The sequence below is a fragment of the Abrus precatorius genome, unplaced genomic scaffold (assembly GCF_003935025.1).
Source record: "Abrus precatorius isolate BTA unplaced genomic scaffold, Abrus_2018 Scaffold5, whole genome shotgun sequence".
Lineage (NCBI taxonomy): Eukaryota > Viridiplantae > Streptophyta > Magnoliopsida > Fabales > Fabaceae > Abrus > Abrus precatorius.
The window spans coordinates 22,598,138-22,617,117 of record NW_020874395.1 but is presented as its reverse complement, the minus strand read 5'-3'; the positions used below and the strand labels follow the sequence as shown (position 1 = coordinate 22,617,117).

Here is an 18,980-nt window from a genome sequence, read left to right as displayed (position 1 = left end):
AATTAATTAGCAAAAGTATTCCCCTAATTTATGAACTATACTCCCCTCCCTTACTTGATTTTGTCTTTGCCTTTTTGGGTGAGGTTACAAGGGTGTGTTGATCTCCTCTTCATCTTCTTTTTCTTGGTCTGGTTTGAGCCTCTTTACTGCCCTTCCAAGTCAGCTTTGAGTTTGTCCAAAAAGGTCCTCAAATGTTGAAGTTCTTTTTTTGCTAAATTTGGTGGTGGGGTTATTTGGTGTTTTTGGAGTTTTTCCTACTTTGTTGGCTTGGAGAGTGACATGGCTGAGTGGCAGAGTTTATTTTTGGCATGTGTTGGATGTGATCAGGTGTGTAGAAGAGTTTGGTTTGGCTGGATTTAGGAATTTTGGCTAAGTCTTCAAATTTGCTCCATTCACACGTGAATTTAGGCCTTGTATTTGGGGAATGCTTTTTAATTTTTTTTCTTGATTTTTATGGGACAGAGAGTTCACAACCATTTAGAGGGGTTAAAGTGGAGTAACTTTGCTGTTGGAGCCTTCCCCAAATTTGGATTTTATCATGGTGAAAAGTTGTCCCTAATAATCATGCTCAAAGTGGATATTTTTGGATCCTTGTGATGTCATCTAGTTGGCCTAAGTTTTTCTTGTTAGTTTGCCTTTAGTTCCTGGTTTATAATTTTAGATTTTCTCCCTCACATAACACTATTTTTGGCTAAGTTTGGTTGGGTTTGATTGACATTTGGTTAGGCTCCTTGGTTAGGGATTGAACCATTGACCCTATGTCATTATCAAGGAATTTTAGTAAACTAAGTCTTCTTTCTCATTGGCTTCCTTCACTTCAGCTGATACTTTGCCCAATTATTGACAAATTTAGTCAATTTTTCATGCCAAAACCATGCCAATTGGGTTGGGTAAGATAAGATTATAAAATTGGAAGTTTTGGCCCATTTGGCTAGCCCTTTTCACACCACTTTGAGTGCTGAATTTGAAAAAATTGATTTGAATTTTCTATCTGAGATTTGGATCTGGTTCTTGAACAAATACAACCTTATTTGGCCCAATAATTTACATAAAAATTTCAGAATTTTTCATTATCATTTCCTTATCCAACTTGGTTCTCCATTCTAGGCCTAATTTAGGGGTATTTTGGTCTTTTTGGCCAATGTTATAACTTATTTTAAATTTTCTATTTTTATTCTCCACAATTAATTATAAATTTTGTAATACATAATTAAGATGGTATAAAATTATAAAAAAAAATTTAGATAATTATTCTTATTAAAATTGGATTATACTAAAATTCGTAACCCGATGTTTCCTTAATTCGTCTGTTTTTTGGGTAAATTCGACTAAGTGTATTTTAATTCCTAACTATATATCTATGATCTAATTATAATTTATTTATATTGATACGATTAGTAATTAACTTAGGAGTAAGAAAATTTTGGGGTGTGACAGGTGATAGCCAATGACTCAATCTAGGGTTTGATTCATAATTTATCTTTACTTTCCTTTGATTTTTACATTAATGTCATTGAATTCTCTTGTTTTCATTTTGTATTTGTGATACTCATTCTCATGGAGGGCTAAATCCTTTGTAATACTTAGTGAGTTCACTTGGATTCTTGAATTCTTAGATTATAAATGTTAATATAATTCCTTTTCCTTTATAATTTCTTTTTTCCAATCTTTTGAATTGAATTAATGAGTGAATGAGAGAGACATTGCTTAATTAACCCTAATTTATTTTAATGAGATTCTTAACTTGGTTTGCTTAATTCTAGGTTAATTTCTAAGGTTGCGTAATCTTAGGAAAAAGGGTTGGAGTCCATTAAATTTGCTTAAATTTGTATGGGGTTTTAAGGTTGATTCTCACTTGTTGAATTAATCTAATTCAAAGGAAGAGGAAGAGTGTTAAATGTCGAAAGAAATAAGGATAGAACCACATGAATGAACTAAGGATTGCTACACTTTATTAATTGAATCTTACCAGTTTGTTTCTTACTTCTTTTATTGAATATGAAAATCAAACAAACCTCCCTTTTTAATTGCTTTCATAGTAAATATTTGTAACATGTTTAATGCATATTTTCAACCAAAGTCATTGGAGACAACCTAGACTTGCAATCCTAAACTACATAAAATTTATACATGTTTTGATTAAGATTGGCAACAAATCTTTATACAAATCTGAGTGATCATCACATAGCTCATAGGTGAATGATGGTGCTAGAAGAGGAAGATGAAATAAAACTTATTTCATATGTGCTATGTCCATTTACTCATATCCTTATTAGATATAGCCATAAAAAATCAAGAAGATAAAAAGAAGTGAAAATAGTACCTTTAACGTTATTAAGTAGAAGTTTAGTATTTAATTTTATTGTAATATCAATGTTATTCAAATATATTTCATATTTAATTATAAAAATATCTAACTTTATGGATTAAAATAAGGAGGAAAGTGAATTTATATAGATTCAAAATTGCCAAACAACAATATCTGACAATCAAAATTTGTCAATAACTATTTTTAATAGTAAAATTTTGGTCAATAATTGAATCATATCCTTTAACTTAAATATAACATTTAATAAGTATAATTTTTTTTAAAGTTAAAAATTATTATTAACAATTTTTGCATTCTAATTGACCAATAAACATAAAAAATCATCGGTAACAACTTTTATTTATTTCTTATGTTATTATAATTCTTTCAAAATTCTATATTTTAATATGTAACAATAATTTTTTATATGAAAAAGCACAAAAAATTGACATCTTGTTTAGACATGATATTGCTTTAATAAATTACATCTAAATTGTTCTCTTGGAGGCCTCTTATCACCTCTTTTGAAAAATAAATGAATTTTATTTTATTTTTATCAAACAATAAACAGAGTAGACACATAGTTTCCTTTGAAATTGATAAGGTAAATTAAGAAAAGTTAAATTTGAATAAAAACTAAGCATGAATCTCTAAAACACTAAAACATTAACATTATCAAGAAGTCTACCGACATTCTTTTTACTTCAATGATAAATACATATTTGACATATTAATTTTTCTTCACATTTAACATATTATTTATGTTTTAGACTTAATTGAGTGGTCGAATTTATGATTTGGAGAATTGGGTTACTATGGACCTTATTGGACATTCTCAATGCATTTATACTCTTGCATCACTTTTATTCTTGTCTGATATATATTACGATATATATATATATATATATATATATATATATTTATTTATTTATCATAGGAAAACTTAAAAAAGTGTTGCAATTCTTATGAAAACCTAACATATTGAATCAAAAGTCTATAGGATAAATTAGATCTCAATGTCAAAACAGAAATAGATGTAGGATTGTTTTGAACAAAAGACCAATTTTAGTTTTTAGACCAAGTCTTAAATAACAGGAGATAGTTTAAACAAGTGCTACTGAAAAGCTATGAGATGCTTCCTAACTTCTTTAACTTTATACAAAACCTATATTATTAATTTAGATTAAAAATTATAACAATAATTATCTTGATTAATTCTATAATTATAAATAATTACGTTGACATTTTTCTAAATTACGGATCCCTCTTTCATTTAATTGTTTTAAAAATACTTTACAAACAATCTATTTAAACTTTTTTTCTCATAAAATTATAAAATTAGAGAAAGCCGTTTTAATTTTTTCTTAATTTAAAAATAATTATTTCTAAAAGAAACAAAATATACTCATATAATTTTTTTTTCAAATTTACACAAATGAGTTTTATGGATAGTTCTTATTAAAATGAAAATTAATTATGTGTTTTATAAAAAAGTTTTACAATAAAAGAATAATATATCTCATAAAAATATTAGTATAAAATTTCAAATAAAAAGCATAAAGTAAAACTATGATCATCACTGTCATTAAAGAAAATCAACCGTAATTATTGCGTAGAATAATAATACTACTACTTATAATAGTAACACATTAAAAGTATATAAAATTAAATTATTTTTTAAAAGTGGAAAAATGTAAAATAAAGAAATAAAACTTTATTTATCATTCATTTAAATTAAAGTATTTTAAAAATATAATTAATTTTAAATCAATAATAGGTAAATGCCTTCTTTTTATCTTACACTTTTTTCATCTTTCGGAGAAGTCAAATAAAAAAATAAAAAACAAGTAAAAGCGAGAGATGTGGGACCCACCAAACTCCCACGCCCTTTGACCCGAAAACGGGGGGGTTTTGCCTGACGTCGCTTTCCGAGATATAGCGCGAAGGCGTTATGACTGAATTCGGGCAGCGGGCAGCACCGCTTGGGCAACCTCACTCCCTTCACTCACTCACCCTCACTGTACTCTCTCTCTCAGCACGCCTCTCTCAAAAGAGATTACTGCAATCTTGAAATATAAATAATTACAGGCCGAAAAAAAAGTGTTCTTTCCGGAGGAAAAAGTGAAAAAGTTTTCCTTTTTTTTTTTTTTTTTTTGTATAACTTAAAAGTAAATGTGAGAAATTGATATTGTTTTTTAGTTTTTTGATTTTTATGAGTGTTCATCTGACATTGGTGTATTTTTGTTAGATCCTTTTCTGGGTGATAATGTGAGAGATTTGGGGATTAGGGTTTTGTGGCATTTTGGGTTTTAGAGGAGAAAAAGGGTGTGTTTTGTGATGTTGTATTGGGAGGGTGAAGTATTATTTGGATCCGAGGTTTCTAGTTACTTAGTTTTTGATGGAGACAAAGTTTTGGGGTTCAGTTTTCATCTGGTGGGTCTTCTCAGCTCACCCATGGTTGTTGATTTCTGCTAACATGGAAGGTTTGTGTTAGAACTCTTAGCTGTGTTGCTCATTTATGAAGGACTATTTGCTTCTTAGTTTGTGTTAATTTATGTGTTTCATTGTTTATGTCATTTGTGTTCTGTTTTATTAAGTGGCTGTGGAATGTAAAGTGTTAGAGTGGTTTTGATGGGATCATCTGTATCTCTTGACTCAAAAAGGTGGTTTTGTCCCAATAGTCTAATGGGTTTTCTATTGGAGAGCATTTGACGACAATGCCTTCCCTTACTGTACTATACACTATGAGGTGCAGTGAAAATGGGTTATGCCTTTTTGGTCTGAGTAATATAAACAAAGTAATGGATGGTTATATGGAATAGAGACAAAGTTCACTGGGCATTTGTCTAGTAGGTGTGTGTGTTGGGGGTAGCGGAGGCTTGAAATATATTGCTCAAATCCAATCAATATGGTGCTTTCTTAGCTGCAGCGTGCAGTTGATTTCTTTTGCTACTTTTCTTCTGGAGATGTCATCAGTGTCTACTTGATGCTCTAGTGTGTTGTGATCTTTATCGCACCTGATCTGTTATTCTTGTATTTTGAAACAGGTGATGCATTACATAGCCTGAGGACAAATTTAGAGGATCCTAACAATGTTTTGCAAAGTTGGGACCCGACACTTGTCAATCCATGCACGTGGTTTCATGTAACATGTAACAATGACAATAGTGTCATAAGAGTGTTAGTTGCTTGTCCCTTGATATCTGTCATATTTAAGTTCATGTGCATTAGAACAGCTTAATTTCATAAATGATTTAATAGTTTCTTTTCTTCCTTTGGTCTAACATCAGTGATCTGGGAAATGCTGCTTTGTCTGGGCAACTTGTTCCACAGCTTGGCCAGCTCAAAAACTTACAGTATTTGTATGTTATACTTTCATCCTTTAATATTTTTATGTTAGTTTTATAGTTTTTATGGATTTGATTAATCATGTGATGACTGTGCTTGGTTCTTTTAGTTAATATTTTTATTTGTCTGTTTAATCTTCTCTTAATATAGTATCATAGGAATGATCTTCCAATAATTAGAACAAACACTACAGTTTAGATCATGGTAATTTCATTGGAGTTGCATAGGAGGTTCTACAATTTTGGAACATTATTTTTTCTACTAGTGGAGTCTTAGTGACTAAATTAGTCCACAAATTTCTACTGCTATCAACATGATTCATTCTCACTTTTTGACGTTTCTATAACAGAATCAGTCAGTCTTAACAATACATAGTTTAGCAGGTCAGACTTTTATGTGATACAAAACTTGATTCATGCATGTTATTATTGTTTTTTAGTTTAATAAAAAATATTATCACATTTTCTGTAGTATATCTAAGTTATGCAAAGCTTGATGAAGCCCTTCATGTTACTAACATTAAAGCTAATATGACTAGCCTTTGTAACTGGCCATTGAGATCATAGCATGGGGACAGAGACAAACTAGCTTTTTATATGAGATTATTTCAAGGGGAACTTTTTTTCCCTTTAGTTTTTAATGGTTTTCTGGTGTTGACTTCGAGTACAAAAGTGTATTTCATCCTATTTATAAGTTAGGAGGGAAACAGGAGTTTAGGGTTGATCTTGACTCTTGGGAATGTTGTATTCATTGTCTCTACACTGTTTGCTGTGGATTATTGATAAGATATCTAAATTTAAAATGGATTTGTCTGAGGGTGGTTTAACTAGAATTATAATTGTGCATAGGTTCTGTTCTCTTTGGTTATGCTATCTTTTTAAGTTTGTGAGATTCAGCAGTTGCATTTGACTTGATCAGAGTTTCTAAAAGAGGTAATTTGAGGCATCCTATGTTTTGGGATTGTGTGGATCATACTCTAAATGTTCTTGTATATTTTAAAAGAAGCCTTTTAGGGAGTTACTCTACAAGAAATTTCCCATACTTCTGAATGCATTTGTTTATTTCCTGAAGAAAATAGTGACCCCAATTTTGTATTATATATGTATATGTATAACTTTTACAGCTGTATTACTCTTAATTCTGGAGGAATGTTCTTGAAACAAATCTGGGGACAGCCTTGCGGTATTTGATAAAATTTTCATTAAATTCTTTAAAAGATTTAGCTAGATGCTGATTTTACAGAATATTAATTTTGATAGCTGATTTTCTGATATCTTCATATTATTTCATGTATTTTTTTTAATTTCTTTTGTAATAGGGAACTTTACAGCAATAATATTAGCGGTCCAATTCCAAGTGACCTGGGGAATCTTACTAACTTGGTGAGCTTGGATCTGTACCTTAACTGTTTCACTGGAACTATCCCGAATTCATTGGGCAAGTTGTCAAAATTGCGTTTCCTGTGAGTATACTTATTGTTGGGATGACTTATTCTATATATGTATACGTGTGTGTGTGTGTGTGTGTGTGTGGACATTCTCTTAAGAAAATATTTATGGTCAAAATTCTGTTATTTATCGACACTATACTTGGTTTGCATTATGTAGAATTTCCATTGATGTATATGAATAGATGAACATGTTAAAGTTCCTTCTTCCTGGTGTAAATATAGAACCATGGTTTTGGGTTTGCTGCTAACTCTGTATTAATAAAAAGAAAATTGTACTACTATATATGCATCATTCCTGATAGAAAACTAACCACTAATAAAAACAAGGGTGTCATTGTTGGTTCTAAATGCATGTTGAAAGACTAGGTTATGTTGATTACTTATAAAGGGAACTTTTGTTGTATTCGTATCTACTCAAAATTTCTCCTTCCCCGTCCCCCACCCAGAAACATTTGATTTTCATTTTTTCCATTAACTGAAGCATGTGCATTTGACTCTATTTATGCATACAATTTTTAATGTGTCATACATGTTTCTGTGAAAAAAAATTTAAAACTATTATAAGAGTAGTTCAAAAATGTAGAAAAAACACTATTTTTATCTTGATATAAATTGCTAGTTTTTCTGTCGTAGTCATAGGGTAGAACTGTAAAAGCTGGTTAAGGTGCTGTTGCCTGTTAATCTGTGTGTTAATGTCTTTTTTATCACTATAGAATAATATATACCTAACACTGTTTTCCTGGTATGGTTGTCTAAGGATAGCCGGCTTAACAACAACAGCCTGACTGGGCCTATCCCTATGTCACTGACTAATATTTCAGCTCTCCAAGTGCTGTGAGTGCTATTTTACCTCAATATGTGGTTTATTTCTTTTCATGATATTTTTATGCAAATTTAATTTTTTTTCTCAATATTTACATTAAATGTAGGGATTTATCTAATAACCATCTCTCAGGCGTGGTCCCTGATAATGGATCCTTCTCATTATTCACACCTATCAGGTTTTTTGCTCAGCCTTAACTATCCTTGCATTAGTGGTTCTGACCTGGAAACAATTTCTGAACGGACTGTGTGACTGTGTGTGTCTTGCAGTTTTAACAACAACTTGGATCTATGTGGTCCAGTCACGGGGCACCCTTGCCCTGGGTCCCCTCCATTTTCTCCTCCTCCTCCTTTCGTCCCACCACCCCTAATCTCAGCTCCAGGTATTCATTGCTGTTTGAAGCTTTAAGTTTAGATTGCACTGTTATCTTTAAAAATGTCATATCTTCTATTTTTATTGCTCTTAGTTATTCAAGTTATTTTCTTAACCAGTTTAACTCAAAGCTCATGTTATACCTATGGTTGTGGCTATTTCAATTTTTTATGTCAGATGTGCGTTATATAATGACTGGTCATATTTCATCATACTTTAATTTTCTATTATTTATTGATTAGTTTAATTATAGGTCTTAATAATTTTTTTTTCATCACCATATCAGGACTCAATACTGTCTTCTGATAGAATTCTTATCAATTTACATAGACATGTTGCACATTCTACATCACAGCATCTTGTTCATTTTTTAACATAAAATTCTTTTTCGTCAAAAGGAAAGAATAAATTTTTATTGATTAACACTAAATCCCAATTTCTGTGCCAAAGTCCCACTTGGAATGAAAAATCGTTGGTCAGTTATATATGTTAATATGTAATCTATGTTTTTGCTAGGTGTTTACAGTTATATTGTTATATATGTTTGGAAACCTCAATAAAGGAAGCAATGATGCTCAACTCCTATATATCTAATTGTAGGAGGTAATAGTGCCACTGGTGCAATAGCCGGAGGAGTAGCTGCAGGAGCAGCTGTATTATTTGCTGCTCCTGCAATTTTGTTTGCATGGTGGCGTCGAAGGAAACAAATAGAAATTTTCTTTGATGTGCCTGGTGAGCTATCCTGTTCGATTGAGTACTACATTGATTGACCATATTAATTGGATGCAAAATGACTTATATCTAATTGCAGCTGAAGAGGATCCTGAAGTACATCTTGGGCAGCTTAAGAGGTTCTCATTGCGAGAACTGCAAGTTGCAACTGATACTTTCAGCAATAAGAACATTCTTGGAAGGGGAGGATTTGGTAAGGTGTACAAAGGACGCTTGGCAGATGGTTCATTGGTTGCTGTGAAAAGATTGAAAGAAGAGCGTACACCTGGTGGAGAGCTTCAGTTTCAGACTGAAATAGAGATGATCAGCATGGCGGTGCATCGGAATCTCCTCCGTTTACGTGGGTTCTGTATGACGCCAACTGAAAGGCTACTTGTTTATCCTTACATGGCTAATGGAAGTGTTGCCTCATGCTTAAGAGGTAGGCCCATATGTAAAATGCTCTTACTCTGGTTTTTTGCAATGAAGTGACCAAGTTTAGGTTTTTAAGGGATGGTTATGAGTTACCTTTCATCTTGATGTGGCTTTTCAGTTTTTCAACTGTTGTGCACTCTCATTCCCTCTTATTGCCAGTTACTATTCCTCTCACTTTCAACTCCTACCTCTGCTTTCCACTAGGTATTAGAGTAGATAGTTGTAAAGAGCTCCAGCTCTGGCATGATGGTAGAATAATAATGAAATTTATATATTGTGGTTTATATTTGCTTGTGATACCTGTTTAAAATGGACTTCTTGCTCCAAAGTGGGTGTTCTATAATTAGTAACATGTGGTTTAGCCGAAGTTTTCTTGTCTCCACCTGTGGTCTAAAATGGCCTTCTTTTTCAAAGTCGTAAGAGTTTTATCTTTTAAATGATGTTTAACAATGTTCAGAATGTGGTAGAATTAGTCAAAAACTGTTAGGGAGTTAGGAGAGGGAAGGGAAAGTTAGTTAAGATACTTATTATAGTTAGTTAGTGGATGGGATTAAGTTAGTTAGAGGGGGTTTGTGAGGTAAATAATTAGGATGAAGTTGTAAGGAAAAGGCATTCATATTTGTTATCATTTGTAAATTGAGCTTTTGCTCTTTTATTAAAGGAGAAATCCTTTGTGAAGGGGGAACGCATGAATGTCTTTTGTTTTCTGTTAATTTCCGTTCAATTAAATAAAATATTTTGTTTTTCTTTCGCATTTCTATTCTTGGATTTGTAACAAAAACCACTCTATCATCAAAGCGTGGAAATTTAGCCCCCTTTTTTTGTATCAAGAGTTAGATAATAACCTAATATTAACTTCACTGGTAGATTTTGTAATCTTTTTACTTGGAAAAAGATTCATGACTTGATTTAACAATTACTTGTGAAAAGAATAGACGAAATAAAATCCTATGCTCAGACTAAAGAGAGAAGAGCGTAAAAATAAAAGAAACTTAGCTGATTTATGCAAATTGAGTATTGACATTAAAGTTACTGTGGCAGCCCCTATGTGTTTGTACTGTGGTGTCATATTCTATGCTACTGTAAATGAAATGAACTTTAGGGCCAAACCACAAGTAAACTGAATTTTTGCTACTGATTTTGCTATATATTTCTTTCCTATGTCAAACCTGTGTGTTCTTGATCTTACACTATTTAGCATTGTGTTATGATCTTGTATTTGTTCTACTCTAGAGCGTCCAGCACATCAGCAACCCCTCAATTGGCCAACAAGGAAACAAATAGCTTTGGGATCAGCAAGGGGTCTTTCATATTTGCATGATCATTGTGACCCAAAGATCATTCATCGTGATGTAAAAGCTGCAAACATACTGTTGGATGAGGTGTTTGAGGCTGTTGTTGGGGACTTTGGGTTGGCTAAACTAATTGACTACAAGGACACCCATGTTACAACTGCTGTACGGGGCACAATTGGGCACATAGCACCAGAGTACCTATCTACTGGTAAATCTTCAGAGAAAACTGATGTCTTTGGGTATGGTATAATGCTTCTGGAGCTGATCACTGGACAAAGGGCTTTTGACTTGGCTCGGCTTGCGAATGATGATGATGTTATGTTGCTTGATTGGGTATGTTGACTGTAAAAGCATATCCTTGTGTTTTTGTTAATTATATTTACCTTTACTGTTGAATTTCCCCTTGGTTATTTTTTCCTTTTTTCAATATCACAACCACAATGATAGCTTAGGAAGAGTAATTATGCCAGTAAATGTAAAAGGAATGTGGAACATATTTCAGTTTTTCCTTTTCCTCTGCCACCACTGTATGCTAAATTTAATTTTCTTACTGTGGTTAGAAATACTTTTGCATTTTTATTAAAAGGGACTTGGATGACATCAAATGTAACCTACTGGATAGGAGAAAGCAAGTTGCATCTGACTCTTTTTGAATGCAGGGTAGGAAAATTATGTTCTAATTAGAAAGAAGAATCACCATGATGCTGAACATTGACAGCTTCTCATTTGAAGTGTGCATTCATGATCTTTCATTAAACAATCACTAGTGTTTGTTTTTAGTCTGTTACTGGCTGACATGGATTTCATTGTTCTTTACTGATTGCTTGTGTCTCTGGGTACATCTCTTTTCTGAAGTAGTAATGTCATATTCAAATCTGACACAGCTGAATATGTTCTTAGGTTAAAGGACTTCTGAAAGAAAAGAAGCTAGAAATGCTGGTTGATCCTGATCTCCATAACAATTACATAGAAGCCGAGGTAGAACAGTTAATACAGGTTGCATTGCTTTGCACACAAGGTTCCCCTATGGACCGGCCTAAGATGTCAGAAGTGGTGCAAATGCTTGAAGGTGATGGCTTGGCAGAAAGATGGGATGAGTGGCAAAAGGTGGAAGTTCTCCGCCAGGAAGTGGAGCTGCTCCCTCATCCCCATTCTGATTGGATTGTTGACTCAACTGAAAATATACATGCAGTTGAGTTATCTGGTCCGAGGTAACTTTGGCACCATAGTAAGTAAAAAAGGGGAAAATAGAATTATTTATGACATTTTTCCAAGTATAAAAATGGGGAAAATAGAACTATTTACATGGGTTTATTATGAAGGTGATCTTTCTGGTGTTTCTTTGCTTCATAGGATAGTTGTTGTTCCATTGTAAACGAAAAGAAACATTTTTTGTTTCTTTGAATAACTTTCTCTCATGTCATTGTGCTTAATTTTTTATTTTGACATGTGGTTTTTTTTTTATTTGCTTTATTTCTTCTTGTAACACAAATTTCTTCATTATGGCGCTCACCGTGGATTCATTTTATGAGTATATTTACTTGATTTTCTCATCTTTTTTCTTTATTTTACTTCCTCTTCTACTTTTTATATTTTGTTTTCTGTTGTCCAATCTCAATCTTCTTTTTTCTTTATGCAGAATCTTGTATGCTTTTTATACATTGTGTCCATGTACTTTTCGTTCGTCATTTCGCCATTATCGATAATTTATTTTAATTGAATCATCTTGGTTCATTTGCTCATTTATTTAGTAAAATAAGATTAAGTATATTTATTTAATAGATTCTTATGTAGTACTCTAGATTATTGTCTTGATTAATTCTGTTGGCGCTATGTAATGTTTTTATTTGATTGAACTTGTAGGTTTCAAAATTGTTTTTGATTGATTATTATATTAGATGTATTCAGGCAGTTTTAGAAATTGGACTAGATAGTCTAAGGGAGTAGTCCCGTAACCAGTTTAATTCACCCTCAATCGAAAAAGATAGGTCATGAAAGTAGTATGAATTGGTAACGCTTCACTGGCTTAAACTGTTTATTTTTATTAAAATATATTGGAAAAAACTTTAAAACACTCAAATTAGTTATATGGTTCGGAATTTATAATTAAATTTAAAAATTTCATATTAGAACAAATAAAATGTGTGATATAATAAAAGTTTGACTTCATTTACTTTGAGAAACTGATATAGGTTCATTAATGTGATGAGAAGTTTCTTCGATTCAAATTTTTATATTATAGATTAAAAAGTTTATATTATTTTAAAATTATTTAATCTTTTTATCAGTTAATTTTAATTTAATGATATCATGCATATTTTAACATATAAAATATAAGATTACATATATAGAAGTGCTTAACTTATTTATAATGAAATGCTTTTTTAGTTGATTTGGTAGTTTTTTTTTAGGCTTTTTTAGTCTTGTTTAATATAAATATATATATATATATATATAATATGTATGATCAATAAAATATGTATCGTAATTTTATGAGTCAACTAATAATAAGTTGAAGATATGGCGAATCACAATTTAAATTTTCTAGTGTCATGTCATGTGCTAATTAAAAATTCAAGTTAAAAGAAAAAAAAAACATAACTTTTCCTTAATCTATTAACACTCAATAATTATGTAATTTTAAGAATCTTTTTTTTAAGATATTACCTCCAATGATTATATAAGGTAAAAAAAAAATATATAAATAATTTATGAGTTGTTAATTTAATAATGATTAAAAGAGAAAAATTAAATTTGGTCTACCTAATTTTTTGTCTCGTTTTATCATATAGATTCATTAACTATATGTGGTATAGTCGCTTATGATATAATTAATTATGATATTTTAAGAGTTATCAATTTCAAACATATATAGCACAATAAGATAAATACCAATTATGAAAGGAAACATGAAATTATTATTAATAAAAAATATTGCATAAAGTCATGTAAATAATTCACCATAACCTTAGCTATAGATTTAGTCATACATAATATAAAACAAAAACAAAACAATATTAAACAAATCCATAAAACTTGAAAAATAAATATAAACTAGAGAAGTCTCTAATGGAGAAGTGATGAGGAGAGCTCTTAATCTAATGTACTCCCAAAGCTCCAATAGTCGTCAATGACGGGCTAATGTCAAGATTTGGGATGTGAAAGACGTGTAAAGGCATGAAAGGGATGAGATGGAAAACAAGATAAAAAATAGAATGTGAAAGATCAAAAACAAGATGATATACCTCTGAGGTCTCTATTAATAGAGTTTGACAATCCTAAGATTTCTTTAGAGTTGAGTTTATCACAGGTGACCACTGTGTGTAAGGCAATAAGCACAGTCGTGCATGTGCATCGAAGCACCCCATATACTGGCTGCTAGGGTCTAGGTGTATTTGTTACTGCAAATCTCTAATTTTCAACCAATTTTGTCCCAAAATGAATCTAAAATCCAACTGTGATTTTTTTATGCTAAACTGCACAATTAATATATAAATTAATATAAAACTTAATTAAAATAATAGTCACACATAAATCTATAGGTTATAAAAGCATGTCAAAATATAGACTTATCAAGAGTTCTATCCCATCATTGAAATGTTGAGAACATTTTTGTTCATGTGTGCGATTATATGCTTTCCATGTTAGAAATATGAGTTGAAAATGATTGGTTTGAGTATTTGAGACTCAAAATTTGACTCAGATTATTTGAATCGAGTTTTCCAAAAAAATAAATAAATCGAGATTTAGATATTTGCTTAAAATAATGAATGGATTGTTGTATACTTGATTGTTCTTTGAATGATAAGAAAGATTATGTATTTAAGATATACAATTGGACTGAGTTTAGAGGTGTCCGACCTTTGACATGATTTGACGATTTTATGAGGAAAAATAGTAAATTATATTATGATGAGAAAGGAAAAGGGTGAAAGTTGTACAATAATGAAAGGTGATGGAAATATGTGTTGATAGTTACAAAGATACGCTGAGAGTATGAAAGATGACGACAATTTAAAAAATCTGGGAGAAATATAAGATGGTGAATACTTTTTGTTAGTTGAGCATACTTAATGAAAGCGAATATATCACAGGCCAAAGACTCATTTTTTGACCATACTTTTGCTAAGGGTTTGCGTTGGCACACATATTTATGTTGCTATAGCTAATCGGCGACTATCTATACATGTTAAAGACCTCAACAGATTTCAAGGACAAAGATTGGTTAAGATAAGAGCTCAATGAATATTCAAAGTATTAATAGACTATGATCACAGTATATGAAAAATTTTTGTATGCATATGAATGATAGTGCTGATATGATTGTTGTTGAGTATGTTTGTGTGTTATTTAAAATATGTGTATTGTGAATTTATTGAATTGAACTTTTACTCTTAATTAAGTGGTGAGAAGAAGACTCATCCTTACAAATATTTTCAAGAAATAAGGATGACCAACCCTCAGAGACCCTCAGCTTATATGTGTATAGAAGGATAGTTTAGGCACTGTAACGGTAAATTATGTTTATACATTCTATGACCATGATCATATGGGAAGACCAGTAGATTTACTTGAGAGCAAATAACCGACACAAAGGTCATTACAGACACTAGAGATTAGGAGGACCTGGCACAAGAAGAGCTAGAAGAGATAAAAGGCTGGTTTGATGAGGATTGATCCTGACTAGGATCATATTCTTAGGATTTTTCGTGTAGGAGTGATATGCTCATTAGGACTTAGTATATTTTGATATTATAATTATGTAAATGAAGTCTTAATGTAATTTTGGATTATGATTTGTAACTACTAAACTTAATTTTATTTAGCAAGTTCTAATGTGATGGAAAATATTTATCTTTTATTTCTTGAATAACTGTGTATTTTCACAAATTGAATAATAAAAGTGAAAATTTTAAATTTTCATTAAAATTTTCATATTATGAGTATAAAGAAATTTATTTAACTCTTTCTTTTTATTTATTATGAAATATAGACAAATGAATAATAAATTAAGAATGACATATTCCATAGCCTATTTAGCCAATTGCATAGATCCCTTTTAGAAGATCAACTAGAGAGAGACGATATGCTATTGGTGATAATTTTGTAGTCTATCTTATATCTTAGTGAGGATGCATACGACATTAGAGATGTTGATCCGAAGAAATATCAAGAAGCTAAATCTTGTTTGTAATTTGAAATCTGGAAGCATGCGATGAATGAAGAAGTGTAGTCCATGTTGGTAAATGATGTATAGGAGCTTGTTGATTTGCTTGAGAATTGTAAAGCAATTGGTTGTAAATGGGTCTTCAAGATAAAGAAGGGATCAAATGGTAAGATTGAAAGATTTAAAGCAAGATTGGTAGCTAAGAGTTTCATACGAAAGGAGGGAATTTACTTTATAGAGTCTTTTTCGCCTGTGTTGAGCAAGGACTCCTTAAGAATCATTATGGCACTAATTGCTCATGACGATTTAGAGTTGCACCAAATGGTTGTGAAGACTGCTTTTCTAAATGATGAATTGAAGGATTTGAGTGAAACTTCCTTTGTGTTGGAAATTGAGATTTGTAATGCCCTGAATTTTGTAATATTAATTATTGTTATTTATATAAATCTAAATGCATATATATGTGTGTATGCATGACTGGATAGGGCTGAAATGGGCTAAGTGCCTAAGTGCAGGGAGTAATTCTGGGCTGTTTTTGCTGCAGCAAGAGAATTCTCGTTGTAGTGAGAGGGCTCTAGGAGGAAGGACTGGAACTGTCACCTTCTCGCTTTAGCGAGAGAGCGACAGTTTGGGGTACATTTCTGGGTGCAGTCTCATTGTAGCGAGAGGGTCTCGCTGTAGCAAGATTCTGCAGAAACCAGGGTGCATTTTTGTCTGATATTTTCGTTGCAGCGAGAGTGCGTGTCGCTGCAGCAAGGTCTCCTTGCTGCAGCGAGAATATCTCATTGTAGCGAGAGTGTCACGACCAGAAAAGGATTTAAAGGGAGTTAGGGTTTGGGGAGGGTTATTTCTTTCTCTCCCTTCAAAATCCCTTTGATCCTCTCGTTCCCAAACCCTTTTTCACCGATTAAATTGCCTCCAAAGCCGTTCGTGAGCTTGATTGAGGGTTGAATCCGCGTGGAGAACGCTTAAAGGTGAGTTTTAATGGTTAAGGTTCTGTTTCTCATCCCTTTTTTCTCTATTTCTGGGTTTCCTTGGATTCTCATGGAGTCCTTCCATGTGTTTTAGGCCAAAATCTGTGTAGGGAGCACGTCCGTGATTGAATCCGAGTGTGGATCTTCAATCCAAGGTAAGAGGGGACTCTGCCCTATCTCAATGTGTTATAATTCTTGTGTGTTTTGTTGATTAATACAATGTGACTGAGATAGGGAGTAGAAATTGTGTGTTGAATGGAAATTGGTGTGCAATGTGATGTGTACTGGAATAGTTAGGCCCCGTGGGGGTGATTATATGTGATGGAATGCCATTGATTGGTGAATTAATGATATTGTGAACAAATGTGGGCCCGAGGGTCGTGTAATATAAATGAATATTGGCTACGTGCCGTGTGATGTGAAATGAATGTGGGCCTAGTGCCTTGTGTTTGAATGCAAATGTGAACTATGTGCCATGTGTAAGCATGAATATTGTGTGTGTGAATGAAATGTATATGAATGGGGCGAGTAGCGCCATTGTAATGTGCTGTGAATGGTTCAGCGATACACTAGGGGTGTGGAAGATGAGGACGATAGAAATACCTTGGGGAAGAGGGGTGGTGGTGACACCAACTGTGGAACAGGTGCACCACGGGCCACGCACTCTCTTCTTAATTAGAACTTTGACTACTATCTTTGCTGAGCATCTCGTGACTGTCCATGTGTAGAGATGGCAATGGGTAGGGTATGGGTAGGGTACTACAGTACCCATCCCCATACCGCATTTTAAAAAAAAAAACCCGTACCCGGCCCCATACCCGCGTGGGTATAAACATTAATCCTCGTACCCGTACCCTCTGGGTATCCGCATACCCGTCTTTTACCTATTACCCGCGCTTGTTAGAGAAAAAAATATTTATAAAGAAAAATATGTTTATATAACTTCACATAAGTAGCATAATAATACAAAAATTCAATATGTAGTTGTCGAACAAGGTACAAACATAGATAACAAACAAATATTCAAAGATCATAAACGTTAAATGTATCTTAATTTAATAATTTTCTAAACTAAAATTCTTAGAAACAATAAGCAAAACTAAACACACAAGTTATTTGTCAGTGATAATCCTATCTTGTGTGAGATTTGATTGATTGGTAATGTCAAAGCGACAATGAAATAGATCTGTACAATGGTTGTCCATTCGTGTGGTATCACTTAGTATCTTCTTGTGACGGCATTGAAAACTAATTCTAATGAATAACGTTTCTTAGTTGTTAAGTTTTAGTGAGACTGACATTGAGAATGAGAATAGAGTTAGAGTAGAGAAGTTCAATACTAATAACAGAAGGTGGATACATAAAATATTTTTTTTAACTTTTGAATTTGAAATTGTAAGAAAAATAATAGATTTAATTAAAATAATATAATATAATTAATATATATATATATATATATATATTAATACTAGTATTTTTTAACTCATATACTATACGAAAGTATTTTATCAAAAATATAAATTTTTAAAAAATTATTTTAGTGAATTAAATATTTATAATGTATATAAATTTTAAAAGAAAGAATTTGAATAAAAGATAAATAGTTACAATAAAATTTTATAATAAAGAAATATACGTGTATATTAAAAAAATTATACTGTTTTATCTGAAAAAATTAACAAATAAAAATTAACAATAATTTTTTATATTTATATCTTTTCAAAAACTTCTTTGAATGTGAATAAATAGTAAGAATAATATTATTTAGATTCAATAGATTATAGTTGTGCTTGTAATACATATGTTGCATAGAAAAATATTATTTTCAATTAAAATATAAAAAATAAAATTTAAATATTATTAATAAATAATAAGTTTACGGTAATAGTAGGTGATTGTAAAATTTATAAAATATTTATAATATATTTATTATTTATCATTCACTTTATGATTTAAACATCAATATGATTTTATTAACAAAAATATTTGTGTAAAAAATATTTTATGTGTGTCATATATAAATAATATTTTTTAAAAAAATCAATCTCATATTAACTATGTAATAATTAAATTGTGTTAGCCTAATTAAATGATATA

General features: G+C 31.5%; 1 protein-coding gene across 3 annotated transcripts; it reads left to right on the top strand.

The window, feature by feature from the left end:
• Positions 1–4,584: 4,584 nt before the first annotated feature.
• Positions 4,585–12,025, top strand: LOC113867991 (somatic embryogenesis receptor kinase 2-like). Of its 3 annotated transcripts, none has more exons than XM_027503530.1 (11): positions 4,585–4,791; positions 5,356–5,488; positions 5,599–5,670; positions 6,975–7,118; positions 7,869–7,940; positions 8,036–8,107; positions 8,199–8,311; positions 8,905–9,033; positions 9,113–9,454; positions 10,681–11,075; positions 11,643–11,957. In XM_027503530.1, exons 1-11 carry the CDS (start codon positions 4,707–4,709, stop codon positions 11,955–11,957), a joined length of 1,872 nt encoding a protein of 623 aa, XP_027359331.1. In that variant the 5' UTR covers positions 4,585–4,706. The 3 variants fall into 3 exon arrangements, with proteins under 3 accessions (XP_027359331.1, XP_027359329.1, XP_027359330.1); XM_027503528.1 differs by having other exon boundaries at positions 4,707–4,791; positions 8,902–9,033; positions 11,643–12,025; XM_027503529.1 differs by having other exon boundaries at positions 4,707–4,791; positions 8,199–8,322; positions 8,895–9,033.
• The last annotated feature ends 6,955 nt before the right edge of the window (positions 12,026–18,980 follow it).